General features: G+C 49.8%; 1 protein-coding gene across 3 annotated transcripts in view; it reads left to right on the top strand.

Annotated features, from left to right (window-relative positions):
- Nucleotides 1-13,273, top strand: part of NIN (ninein) — a 78,479-nt gene that overhangs the window by 33,107 nt on the left and 32,099 nt on the right. For 2 of the 3 annotated variants that reach the window (XM_054069028.1, XM_054069029.1), the window contains exons 1-10: nt 564-874; nt 2,688-2,834; nt 4,216-4,383; nt 5,609-5,745; nt 7,375-7,515; nt 7,693-7,867; nt 8,813-8,923; nt 9,789-9,878; nt 12,019-12,172; nt 12,504-12,625. In XM_054069028.1, the coding sequence (XP_053925003.1) occupies nt 602-874; nt 2,688-2,834; nt 4,216-4,383; nt 5,609-5,745; nt 7,375-7,515; nt 7,693-7,867; nt 8,813-8,923; nt 9,789-9,878; nt 12,019-12,172; nt 12,504-12,625 (1,518 nt within the window). In that variant the 5' untranslated portion in view covers nt 564-601. Of the gene's footprint in view, nt 1-563; nt 875-2,687; nt 2,835-4,215; nt 4,384-5,608; nt 5,746-7,374; nt 7,516-7,692; nt 7,868-8,812; nt 8,924-9,788; nt 9,879-12,018; nt 12,173-12,503; nt 12,626-13,273 lie in introns of those variants that run through there. The other variant, XM_009558777.2, reaches the window with a different exon arrangement.

Genomic DNA, 13,273 nt, shown 5'->3' with positions numbered 1-13,273 from the left:
GTGCCCAGGGAGACTGTGGTTGCCCCATCCCTGGAGGTGTTCAAAGCCAGGTTGGATGGGGCTTGGAGACCCTGTTCCAGGGGGAGGCACGTTTTTGCTCCAAAAACCGCTTTTCCAGCCCGAGGCAGCAGGTGCAAGCCTTGCAGCTGAGCAAGCTCTGTTTTGTCTAGTGAGCATTTCCAGCTGGGTGAGACTGTGCTCCAGGCTTTGCCGGAGGTGGAGGAAATGCATTCAGCTGGAAGCTATTGGGTTTTTTTCCTTCCCTCCAAGTACTTAGATCAAACATACACTACAGTTTGCACTCAAAGGATATGAGAGTTTGGGCACCTGGGGGATAACATTTATGGGGACAGGCAACCACTGAAGTTCTCAGTTGTTGCCCAGGGAAGCTGTGGCTGCCCCATCCCTGGAGGGGTTCAAGGCCAGGTTGGATGGGGCTTGGAGCCCCTGATCCAGTGGGAGGTGTCCCTGCCCATGGCAGGGGGTGGGACTGGATGGGCTTTTAAGTCCCTCCCAAACCATTCTGTGGTTGTAAATAGTCCCATTGGGTCTAGTGAGCAAGGAGGGAGGCTCTGCCCGCTGTAGGAGCTTCTGCCCTGTGATGTGCAAACCCCCTAGATCTTCTGGTGGTCACTCGTTTGCAGTGGATGGACAGAAACCAGAGCAATTTCACCAATTTTCAGGGCAGCTGCGCTTTTGGAATCCCGATGACCTGAATGCCTCCACTGGAGCATCACTGCCCACCCCAGAATGGATAGAGGACAAACTGCAAGAGGTTTGCGAGCACCTCGGCATCACCAGGGATGGCCACCTGAACCGCAAAAAACTCATCTCCATTTGTGAGCAGTACGGGCTCCAAACGGCATCCGGGGAGGTGAGTGACAATGTGTGGACCAGCTTGCACTTGGGTTTTAGTGTGGCACTCACAAAACCTGAAGGGGCTACAAGAAAGCTGGGGAGGGGCTGTTCACAAAGCCTTGGAGGGGTAGGATGAGGGACAATGGGTATAAACTGGAGAGGGGCAGATTTAGACTGGACGTAAGGAGGAATTTCTTCACCATGAGGGTGGGGAGGTCCTGGCCCAGGTTGCCCAGGGAGGTTGTGGCCATCCCATCTCTGGAGGTGTTCCAGGCCACATTGGATGGGCCTTGGGCAGCCTGAGCCAGTGGGATGTCTCTGCCCATGGCAGCGGGGTTGGAACTGGATGATCTTTATGGTCCCTTCCAACCCAAACTATCCTATGATTCTATGGTCTTGGAAGGCCTTATGGCTTTCCAGCGAGTTTGTGGTGTTGAACCATCAGAGGCTGCTCTGGTAGAAGGCAGCTGTCAGCCTCGCTGACACCACGGCGTGCGTGTCTTCTCACGCAATTGCAGAGCAAACTGAAGTTGAAAACATCTCCTAGATTCCAACCATGCCTCCTTAATCCCAGAAATCTTGGACATTAAATAGGAGTTGGACAGTAAAGAGGAGTTAAAATATTCATAGACGGTTGCTTTTGACTTCGCGAAGCCCTGCAGCCATTTCTGTCCTCCAGGTAGAGCCCAAGAAAAAAATATTTCCTTAGCAAAAAAAAATCTCTTGTCAGTTTAGGATTCGTTTTTATTAAAAACCCCATTTCGCATCTTGAAATAACATGGGTTTTAATTGTTCCCTTCCTGAAGCGTTTCTGAGCGGGTTCACCTTTGCAGCATTTGCAACAAAACATCTTCAGGATATTAAAACAGGGCAGAAAATGGGGAGGAAAAAAAAAAAGACTAATAGTAAGGGACTGCATCTCTGATCCTAATCAGGTTGGTCGTGCTTTTCACAAAGCAGACTGCCCTGAATTATACAGATTCATTATAACCTTGCAGTGTCTTACTGTGGTTTTTTTCCTGGTTGCTTTGAGCTGCTGGGGGTTTGGCATCTGTCTCGTTATCTTGTATGGCATTCCTGAGGTCACCCTGGCTGAAGAGCAGAATGAAATGAAGGTTTTTTTCTCATGTTGCATTGCAAGAGTGCTTGTGCCGTCACTCCAAGAAGGCACTGTGAGGGCCTGGAGCACATCCAGAGAAGAGAACAGAGCTGGGGAAGGGGCTGGAGAACATGGGGTTCTGGGGATGGCTGAAGGACCTGGGGTTATTTAGTCTGGAGAAAAGGAGGCTGAGGGGAGACCTCATCACTCTCTGCAGCTCCCAGAGAGGAGGTTGTGGTGAGGTGGGTGTTGATCTCTTCTCCCAAGTGACAGGATGAGAGGAAAGGGCCTCAAATTGCACCAGGGAAGGTTTAGATTGGATATTAGGAAAAGTTTCTTCACTGACAGAGTGGTGAAGCCCTGGCAGAGGCTGCCCAGGGCAGGGGTGGAGTGTCCATCCCTGGAGGGGTTCAACGAGTGTGTAGTTCAGCAGGCACAGTGGGGTTGGGCTGGAAGAACTTAGAGGGCTATTTCAAGACTAACAGTTCTGTGATTTGATGACTTTAAGATGGGGGCTCCAAGTTGACCAGGAGCTTCCACGCTTTTCCAGGCGGGGTTTCTGTGGTGTGTGTGGCTCTGCAGTTTTCTGTACAAAGGCTGTGATCCCGGTGTCATGCCAGTGCCGTGTACCAGGTCTTGCTTTGCTCTTTTCTGTAGATGCTTAAGGAATGGGATGTTTTCTGCTGTGCCAAATTGTAAGCATGGTGGTTTTGGCAATTGTCATCCCCAGGTGCTCGAAGAGGTGCTTCATAACCTGGAGCAGGATGGCACCATGAGTATAGAGGACTTCTTCTATGGCTTGTTTAGAAACGGAAAGCCGCTGACACCTTCAGCATCGACTCCGTACAGGCAGCTGAAACGCCACCTCTCCATGCAGGTGAGAAAGCCAGGTGGATCCTGGTGTAAAAGCAGGAACAATAAAAGGGGGAAAAGTTTAGGGCAAATCCCACCTAGGCTGTCTCCTTCTTTTCTTCCTCACTGATCCCTGTGGTGGAGCCGCTATTGCTGTCCCCCAGCCCCTCCAGGCAGGAGATGGTGGCAGTGAGCTGCTACTCCCTCTGTCCTGCAGCGGAGTGGAGCAGAGCCAGGGATGCCCCAGTGAGCCCAGCATCGCTGTGGACATCACTGCATCCTCCCTGAGAAAGGGTGAAGCTGCTGCAGGCTTTCTCCAGCTGGGTGGGGTGAGATACGCGGAAAACAGTGACAGGGAGATGGCTTCTTGATAAAGTAGCATGGCTTGAAATGCATCTCGAATCCTGGGTTCAGTTTTGGGCCCCTCACTACGAGAAAGACTTTGAGGGGCTGGAGTGCATCCAGAGAAGAGAACGGAGCTGGGAAAGGGGTGGAGAACAAGGGTTATAAGGAGTGGCTGAGAGACCTGGAGAAGAGGAGGCTGAGGGGAGGTCTCATCGCTGTCTACAACTGCCTGAAAGGAGATTGTAGTGAGGTGGCTGTTGGATCTCTTCTCCTAAGTGCCAGGTGATGGGATGAGAGGGAATGGCCTCAGGCTGCACCAGGGCAGGCTTTCCAGATTGGACATCAGGAAAGATTTCTTCCCTGAAAGGGTTCTCAGCCCTGGCAGAGGCTGCCCAGGGAGGTGGTGGAGTCCCCATCCCTGGAGAGGTTTAACAGACAGGCAGATGAGGTGCTTAAGGATCTGATTTAGTAGTGGACAGTTACAGTTGGACTTGATCTCAAAGGTCTCTTCCAGCCAAGCAGTTCTATGATTCTATGAAGAGGCTCCTGCAGGCAGTGATGTGCAGTAGGTAAATAGTCTGAGCTGGTTGCAGGGCAGAGCCGTGGCCTGGGTAGGCTGGAGACTGTGGGCGTGCAGGTCCTGCATCTTTTCTCGCAAAAACTCAAAAATGAGAGTTTGAAATCTGCTGCCCACCTCTGCCTGGAAGCTGAGGGCTACGTGGAAAATACCTGTGCACGTGCTTCTCGCAGCCTTTTGAGATGAGGTGACGTTTGAAACCAGAAACAGACAGTGGAAAACACTTTTGGAGCATTGAGGGCAGTTTTGAAACTGTTCCTCCTCAAATTTATTTTAAGACCAAAGTGCCTGGTTGTGCTGCGGTGCCATGAGGTCAGCAGCAGCGTTCCTGCTGGCTATTTGCTTGGCATTGAGGAAAAGCAGATTTCATCCTTAATCCCTGGAGTACTGTTAGCAAAATTACATTTCTAAGCCCTTCCCGTCACGGGGTGGCCAGATGCCCGGCTCTGCCCATGCCCTGCTGCAGCCTCTCTCCTCTTTGCAGTCCTTTGATGAGAGCGGGAGGCGCACAACCACCCCCTCGGCCATGCCCAGCACCGTCGGCTTCTGCCTCTTCTCCTGCCTGGACGATGGGATGGGCTACGGCTGCGTGGAGGGCGTCCTCGACTGCTGGCACCAGGAGGGCATAGAGAACAGCCAGGAGATCCTGAAGGTAACCAGCAGCTCCACCTCCCCCCATCTGCTTCTTTTTCTCCCCGTGCTGGATTGTAGCTGGATTCTTTTTTCCCTTCCATTTAAAATTCCCAGGGCTACCAATAAAGAAATTCTGGGAGATGTCCAATAATTTCCTGTATTGAAATGATGCTGCGTGCCAGAGAGCTACAAGTTAATGCTAACAATGTAATGTGACTTCCAGCTTAGCTCAAAGAGGTCACCTAGATTTGTAGAATGCAATTTAATTCCTTTAACAGCACCGAAGAGTTGCACTCGCAAACCTCTTAGCGTGGGGCTGACCTGAATTATTGCTTGTGCTGAGGTGGAGCACAGCACTTGAAAACCTGCCCGGTAATTAGTGCTTTGTTATACGGAGTGAAAGGGTAATGTGGGTTACAATTCAGCTACCTGAAATAAACCCTGTCTCGCTGGAAGCTGAGGGTGGGAGATGGTTTCACGTGTCTCCTCCGAGACTATTGCTACGCTCCCAGCAGTGATAATGGCAGATTTCCCTTGGCATTAATGCCCACGTGGATATCGAACATCCACCTTGTAATAAACTCCTTGCTTACACTTTAAAGCTCACTCGTAGCTTGATAACCTGGTTATGCTTTCACCAGACTGCCATGGTAAGCCTTTACCTTCTCTCCTGCTTCTTGCTTTCACCGGTACCTTGTTTTGTTACCGGTACCACCAGGATGGTTTCTCCGGTGTTTGCGGAGTTTCAGCCCTGCCGCACCCCGCATTGTGCTCCTGCAGAGTTAGCTTGAAGGAAATTACAAGCGGTTGCTGACAATTTATTTTCAAAGAGGTGGGATCTTTGTTATCAAATACCTCCTACCAGGCTTCTTCTGTGATGTCTCTATTGCAAGAGCTGCTTTTGTTTAACGTGAACATCTCCAGCCGCTTTCTTGCGGCGTTTGAATATGTAAAAAGGCCGGTGTAGTTGGGTCCCCCAGAGAATTAATACTTTTAATTTCCTGTTGGTCTTGCAGCCCAACCAGCACACTTTCCATCTCCACAGCTGCCAGCAGCTCTTTTAACGTAAGGAGGTGGCGGAGATGTCTGGTTTGTTGCCCCAAAGGCATTTGTGACAGATTAATCAGCATGCAAAGATCTTCTCTCAGCCTCCTCATTTTATTCTGTCACTTCATGTACAAACGTCCCAGGTCCCTGCAGGGCAGGAAAGCTCGTATGGCTCTAACGATGTGTTGGTTTTGCAGGCTTTGGATTTCAGCTTGGATGAGAAGGTGAACCTGACAGAGCTGACGCTGGCGCTGGAAAATGAGCTTTTAATAACGAAGAATGGAATCCACCAGGCAGCCCTGGCGAGCTTCAAAACGGAGATCAGGCACTTGCTGTAAGTCACCAGGCTTGCCGGCTCTGCCGTTCCCTCGTTGCCCTCTCTGTGTGGCCAAGCAGGAGCTGAAGTAGCAGCTGAGAAATGGTGGTTGACAGCATCCTTCCAAGGGGCATCAGCGCGGTGCTGCCGTGTTGCTGGAAGGCTCAGTTCTGGGCCAGCTTGGTCAAACTTTCCACTTTCATTTCATATGGTTGAAGTGTCACAGAAAAAATCTGCTTCAAAAGAACAAAAATTGCAGCAGCAGGCTGGTTCCAGCCCTACTCTGTGGTCTGGAAATGGTCTACAGCCATCATTGATGGCCACCAGGGGAAGTTTAGATTGGACATTAGGAAAAAATTCTTCACAGAAAGGGTGCTCGGGTGCTGGAACGGCTGCCCAGGAAGATTACGGAGTCCCTATCCCTGGAGGGGGGTTTAAAAGGTGGGGAGACGAAGTGCTTAGGGATATGATTTAGTAGTGGACAGGTATGGTTGGAATTGATGATCTCAAAGGTCTTTTCCAACCTCGTGATTCTATGATTCTATAAAACTTAAGACAGAGGTTGGCGCAGTTTGATTAGCAGCACCTTGGATCCTAAATGATTTCTTTCAGTAGTGTTATGTAGGTTTTGCCACGTGATGGGTATAAAAACACCATGTACCCCCACTTTTTTCATATGGAAGTCAACACAGTTTGATTTGCACTGGATTTGCCATGCGGGCTTCTCCAGCGAGGGAGTGTAGGAGATGAGCAATGTTTCCCTGTATATAGTTTATAAGTTAATAAATATGCACACATGTGCTACTGAAGCTCAAATGTTTCTTCCCCACGCATCAATGGATCATCTTGTCTACCCCACTTGGGAGAGCTCAAAGCACCATGCCCTCAGTTTTGGGTCCATTCCCATTGTCTAACTTGCATCCATCTGCCCCGGACACAAGCTCCAGTTTAGTGGTGTTTTGTTTCTACTGCAAAGCTTTGAATAGGTTGGATGTTTATCAGTCCCTCCATCCTTCTCCATCGATGACTTTTGCTGGTCATTGACTACACGTGTCCTTTTACCTGCTGGCTTCCTGCTCATTGCTTGCAAGCTGCCCACTTTGCTTGTGTGGAACCTCCCAAGATGAGGCTTCCCAGTGTTTCTTTGGATCTACACATCTAAATACCTTTTTATGTTTACTCAGTGGAGAGGTTTGTTGTCAAGTTGCCATCAGGAAAGCTGCTCAGTGAGGCAGATCTTACGAACTTGTGATCAAAACCACATTGGATGTAGCGTGAAGATCCAAGGGCTGGAGCACCTCTGCTAGGAGCACAGGCTGAGAGAGCTGGGTTTGTTCAGCCTGGAGAAGAGAAGGCTCCAAGGAGACCTTAGAGCAGCTTCTAGGACTGAAAGGGGCTCCAGGAAAGCTGGGGAGGGGCTTTTGGTCAGGGAGTGCAGGGAGAGGATGAGGGAGAGGGGTTTTAAGCTGAAAGAGGGGAGATTGAGATGAGATCTTAGGAAGAAATGTTTTGCTGTGAGGATGATAAGGCCCAGGTTGCCCAGAGAAGTGGTGGATGAGCTTTACGGTCTTCCAAACAAGTCATTCTGGGATTCTTTGGGGGAGCCAAGAGGAGGAACCTAATCCAGGACCGCTGTGCTTCCCCTAGGGAGCGGGTTGACCAAGTGGCCAGAGAGAAAGAAAAGCTGCGTTCAGACTTGGAAAAAGCCGAAAAGCTCAAATCCCTGATGGCGTCTGAAGTGGATGACCACCACACTGCCATTGAGCGCCGGAACGAGTACAACCTCAGGTACAGCATCCCGTTTCATCCCTCCCATCTTCTCTGGGATCACTGCTGTGGCATCGCAGGGACTGGGGGTTGGAGGTAGTGGCTTTGCGCCTGCTGATTACCACCAAGCTTCACTCACGGTGTTACCTGCTGTCACCTTCTTCTTACGAGCTCTTCTTGCCTCCAACACCTTCGTAGGAAGCTGGATGAGGAGTACAAGGAACGAATTGCAGCTTTAAAGAACGAGCTCCGGAAAGAGCGGGAGCAAATCCTGCAGCAGGCTAATAAACAACGGCTGGAGCTGGAGCAGGAGATAGAAAAGCTGAAAACCGATGAGAACTACATCCGGGACCGCCTCGCCCTTTCCCTGAAGGTAATGGGGACTAAACGCAGCCTGGATTTTCCCCCAGAAGGCAAGGATGCCCTGAAGCAGGGAGCAATGATTGTAACGTGGTGTTTGTTGAGAGGATGTGTTGCAGTGCATGTTGAAGGTAATTTTGGTGGAAAGAAAGAGGGGAGGATCTCAGAATTGGTTTTTTGGTCACCTTGATAGGTCACTCCTTAGATTTCGAAGGCTGCGTTTGAAATCTCTGCTGACATCATGAGTGCAGGGATAGGATGAGGGGGAACGGTTTTCAGCTGAAAGAGGGGAGATTGAGATGAGATTTTAGGAAGAAATGTTTCGCTGTGAGGGTGGGGAGGCCCTGGCCCAGGGTGCCCAGAGCAGTGGTGGCTGCCCCATCCCTGGAGGGGTTCCAGGCCAGGTTGGATGGGGCTTGGAGCCCCTGATCCAGTGGGAGGTGTCCCTGCCCGTGGCAGAGGGTGGACTTTGGGGTCTCTTCCAACCCAACCCATTCTATGGTCATGTCCAACGTGTGCACGTGCATTTCTGGGATGGGCTGTCTGCTTTGCTGGCTATTTGGCTGCCAGGCAGGAGGTGACACATCCTGATGAAGTTTAAAATATTGCTTAAAAAAAAGCCTCCCAGGAAGGTGATGGAGTCCCCATTCCTGGAGATGTTTCAAAGATGGGCAGATAAGTGCTCGGGGATCTGGCTTAGTAGTGGACAGGTACGGCTGGACTCAGTCTCAAAGGTCTTTTCCAACCAAGTGATTCTATGAAATCGCTAAAGCAGGTTTGCTCTCGGGGGGTTGTACATGCATGGGTAACAAATTCACAGTCCCTGTCTTTGGCTGAAGCTTGCAGCAGTGTTATGCTCTCCACTGAGTGGGTGATTACTCTTTTCTAATGAGCCACCACGTGCTAATGTTTTCCTTCTCCAAATGCTGAGGCTGTTGCGGGGTTTTGTTTGGTCCAGGAAAACAGCCGCCTGGAGAGCGAGCTATTGGAAACGGGAGAAAAACTGGCCGAGTATGAAAGTTTGGCAAGCAAACTGCAGAGGAACTTGGAAAACGTCCTGGCTGAGAAGGTAAATCCTCCCCTTCCCAGTATGCTTCCAGAACTAAATTGCTTTTCAGTTACTGCACTCAAGCAGCCAATTGAACCAATAGCCAGAGGCTCTTAGTGTCCCTGTGCACGGCTGCCTTGTTGGCATGGACCGCCTGACTGACTTCCAGTTAAGGAAATGAAAGATCCTCCACCTGAGCTGTAGTTTTGTACTAATTAGCAGTAGGGAGCCTTACAGGGAAGCAATCATCCTGCAGATCCGCAGGGATTTTCATTCCCCAACACGTAGTTTTGAACAGACCCAACGTGCAGGTGATACCTGAGGTGTTAGGTGTTCTGTGGCATCTCTGCTAAACGTTGGACTCTTCACGCTGAGGTGTTCCAGGCCAGGTTGGATGTAATTTTGATCAGCCTGATCCAGTGGGAGGTGTCCCTGCCCATGGCAGGGTGGGTGCCATTAGGTGATCTTTAAGGTCCCTTCCAACCCAAACTGTTCTATGATTCTATGATAATTGAGGTGGTCATGGTTGTATCACAAACTCATCAGAATATCAGCTTCTCCAAGGACATTTCTGTGCGTGCGCATCTGTAGACACCAGCATCTGTTTTCCAGACTTCTTTAAAGCTGGGATTATTTATCCAACTGAGATGTGGAAAAGCTGGAAAGCCGTGGTCTGAGATCAAAGTCAGAATGAGAGCTATGGCGAGATAGCAGCTCCTGGTTTTTGGGAGGTTGCTCATTGTCTGCTGCCAGCAGCTTCTGTACTCAAAATAAAACCAGAGGGGAGAGGGCGCAGGCTGCAGGGCTGCTGGCGAGCAGCATCCGAGCTGTGATGAGCAGGGCTGCTGGGTGGAAGAGTAACCGGATCGCGTTTGTGCCATTTCAGTTTGGTGACCTGGATCCCAGCAGCGCAGAGTTCTTCCTGCAGGAGGAGAGGCTGGCGCAGATGAGAAGCGAGTACGAGCAGCAGTGCAGAGTAAGTGGAGCCCAGGGCTGGAGAGCCGGTACAGTCTGCTTGTGTTCACCAAGAACACCCTTGCTTCGAAGAGCAGCCCAGTGCAGCAACAGAACACTGCTGGTTTATTTCCTCCGTAATTTTTTTTCTTATGTTAATCCAAGTTTTTAGGTGGTTGAAAACTCTTGCCGCAGAGGCAGTCGGCTGAGCTAAGGGGATGAGGTGGATACTCAGATTGGGATTGGGTCTATAGCACCTCCTTTGTTCTCCAGCCGCACATAGGACTCAACACCTTGTGCAGTTGAGTAGTAGTGTTTGACTTAGGAAACAAACTTTACCTTAAATCGCGTTCAGAACTGCAGGAACCAACAGCAGAAGTAGGATATATCTGAGTCCTGGTGGTTTCCAAACCATTAGTATTGTCTTAAAATAGAACTGACAACATAAAGCTTGCCGTCCCTCTACCCAAAGCTTGCCGTCCCTCTACCCAAAGCTTGCCGTACCGTCCCCTCCCCTATCTTGGCTGAAATAGTTCTTTAAGGTGAATCTGTATCTACTTCCATACCTGCTTTCTGATGACTATTCAGTTCATCTGGTCTGTATGACCATTTTCAGTTGATAAAGGGCTACCTTGGCCAAAGGGTTGTCTAGTCTGGAACACCACCATAGCTCTCTTAGGAAGCTTACCCAGAAATATTTGCTGAAAGGATGCTTCTTGATAAGTCGCTTGAGTATGTAATTGTATTTGAGTACTGCCAGGTATGAACCGGTACTCAAGGCTCACTTTCTGAACCATGGAAATCTGTAGAATGATGTATTTGTGCACTCAGGGGTTCATTTTCCTCAATTAACACCACTCGTTGAGCTGAGCGCATGGCACTTGGCACAAACACTCGGGATATTCCTCTGGCAAGCGGGCAGAAGTGCCAGATGGTAAATGCAGTAATGAGGGTATCTCTTTCCTAATTTGATTCTTTGCTTCTGGTTTGGTTTTTCAAGTAGATGGCGTTTGAGGAGGGTGTTTCTCGACTGTTTGAAAATGTTCCTAAGCTGCTGTTTAAAAAAGATCAAAGGAAGAAGGAATAAAGAGAGAAGTCCTGGAGCAAAATATACTTTAGAGGCAGAATAAATACAGGCTCTTGGTCTGAAGAAGCTTCTGCTCTTTTAGTAGCAAATATGGGAGGAAGAGTTGATTTTCTGCAGGGTAGGGAGGCTCTACAGAGGGATCTGAACAGGCTGGATTGATGGGCTGAGACCAACAGGGTGGGGTTCAACAAGGCCAAGTGCCCATTCCTGCACTTGGGACACAACAACCCCGTGCAGCTCCAGGCCTGGAGGAGAAGGAACTGGAGGTGTTGATTGACAGCGATTGAACATGAGCCAGCAGTGGCCCAGGTGGCCAAGAAGGCCAACAGCATCCTGGCTTGGATCAGCCATGGCGTGGCCAGCAGGAGCAGGGGAGGGATCATCCCCCTGGACTTGGTGTTGTGAGACCGCACCTCGAATCCTGGGTTCAGTTTTGGCCCCTCACTCCAAGAAGGACATTGAGGGGCTGGAGCGCATCCAGAGGAGGGAACGGAGCTGGGGAAGGGGCTGGAGAACAGGGGTTATGAGAGGTGTCTGAGGGACCTGGGGCGGCTTAGTCTGGAGAAGAGGAGGCTGAGGGGAGACCTCATCACTGTCTACAACTGCCTGAAAGGAGGTTGTGGAGAGGTGGGTGTTGGTCCCTTTGCCCAAGTGACTGGAGATAAGATAAGAGGAAATGGCCTCAAGCTGTGCCAGGGGAGGCTTAGACTGGATATCGGGAAACATTTCTTCACCAAAAGGGAAGGTTGTGGAGTCCCCATCCCTGGAGGTGTTTAAAAGACAGCCAGATGAGGTGCTCAGTGATCTGGTTTAGTTGTGGACAGGTTGGATTCAATGATCTCAAAGGTCTTTTCCCACCAAGAGATTGTGTGATTCCATGACTCATAGCTGTCACTTGCACAGTTTGGAGCTTGGAGAAGGGCATTGTTTTGCCCGTTGGAGGGTGACTGACCGTGGCGTGATGGCAGGATTATCAACAAATCTTTACCTACTCTAATTGCCTCCTACACCATGGAAGTGGATGCTCAGCTGCCATGGCTGCTTTCACTCAGGCTTCTTTTTCCACTCCTCTCAGGAGCTGCAAGACCAAATAGACGAGCTGCACTCGGAGCTGGAGGAGTACCGTGCCCAAGGCAAAATGCTCAGGCCTTCGCTGAAAAACTCGCTGTCAGAAGAGTTCGACATCGACATGAAAAGCCATGGCAACAGCGGTATTGAGCCTGACCAAGGTAACGTATTTTCTATGTGACCAACTGCTCTGCTGTAGGTGTCCATGATAACATCTTAGAGGCAATCACATAGAAGCTTTCCCAAACAGCTGCCCAGACTCAAACACCACCCCTCAACGCCTCCGTTTTGCTATTTAATGTTAAGTGGAATAGAGCCACTGTATTGTATTCAAAGCTGAAATTCATGTTTGCTGTTTCTTGTCTCTGTGTGTGATGAGGACTTGGGAGCAGCAAATAAGCTGCCTAAACAGGTCTAAATTGATGAAATAATTCTGTTGCGAATGTATCTCTTTGGGCTTTGAGAACACTTATATAATTATTATTTTTAAAGGACTTGGTTCAGAAGATTGCAACCCACTAAATATGAGCATAGAGGCAGAAATGGCTATTGAACAAATGAAGGAGCAACATCACAGGGACCTACATCACCTCAAACAGGAGCTTGAAGACACAGTAAGCTGGTTTAACTTCAAACAAACCTTCACAACTTTTCTGGCCTTTTCATACAAGTGGAATGGTCTTGAAGAACGCTTTATTCGTGGTCTATGGATCTCAGCCCTCACCTACCCTGCTCCTCCTGCGTGTCATTGTGTGATGCAGAGGGCTGGATGAAAGCTGCAGTAGATCCTGATGCTGCTCCCCACTACTGGGAGCGCAGTGAGCCTTTCCCAGGCAGTATTGCTCTTCTTGCCTTGAGAGCCTGCCGCGTCGGAATTAACCACTTCATTTCTGCTGGCGTGGGATAATTGTGGGTTCGAAAGGCTGCTGGCAGGAGTCTGCGTTGCTAAATGCTATCCTTGTGCACTCCGGTGGCGTTGAAATGCGATCTGTGCTGTGGGAGTGTGAAAACCCCGCTGTTTTCATGTCTGTGCTACGGAGAACGGGCAATCACCTCCCCGTTTTCTGAGTGTCCACCTGCAGAGTGAGCTTGTAATATCTCATGGCTGGGGGGTTGGAACTGGATGATCTTTAAAGTCCCTTCCAATCCAAACCATTCTATGTTCTCCACTGGCTCTACGTGGAGAAAGCTGGGGTCCAGGTGGGCTTAAAAGGCTGGGGCAGCTCCACTCTGGTGTCTAATGTCTTTTCTAAATCTTCCCC

Source organism: Cuculus canorus, chromosome 5 (genome assembly GCF_017976375.1).
Source record: "Cuculus canorus isolate bCucCan1 chromosome 5, bCucCan1.pri, whole genome shotgun sequence".
NCBI classification, from domain to species: Eukaryota; Metazoa; Chordata; class Aves; order Cuculiformes; family Cuculidae; genus Cuculus; species Cuculus canorus.
This window is presented reverse-complemented; position numbering and strand designations above follow the sequence as displayed.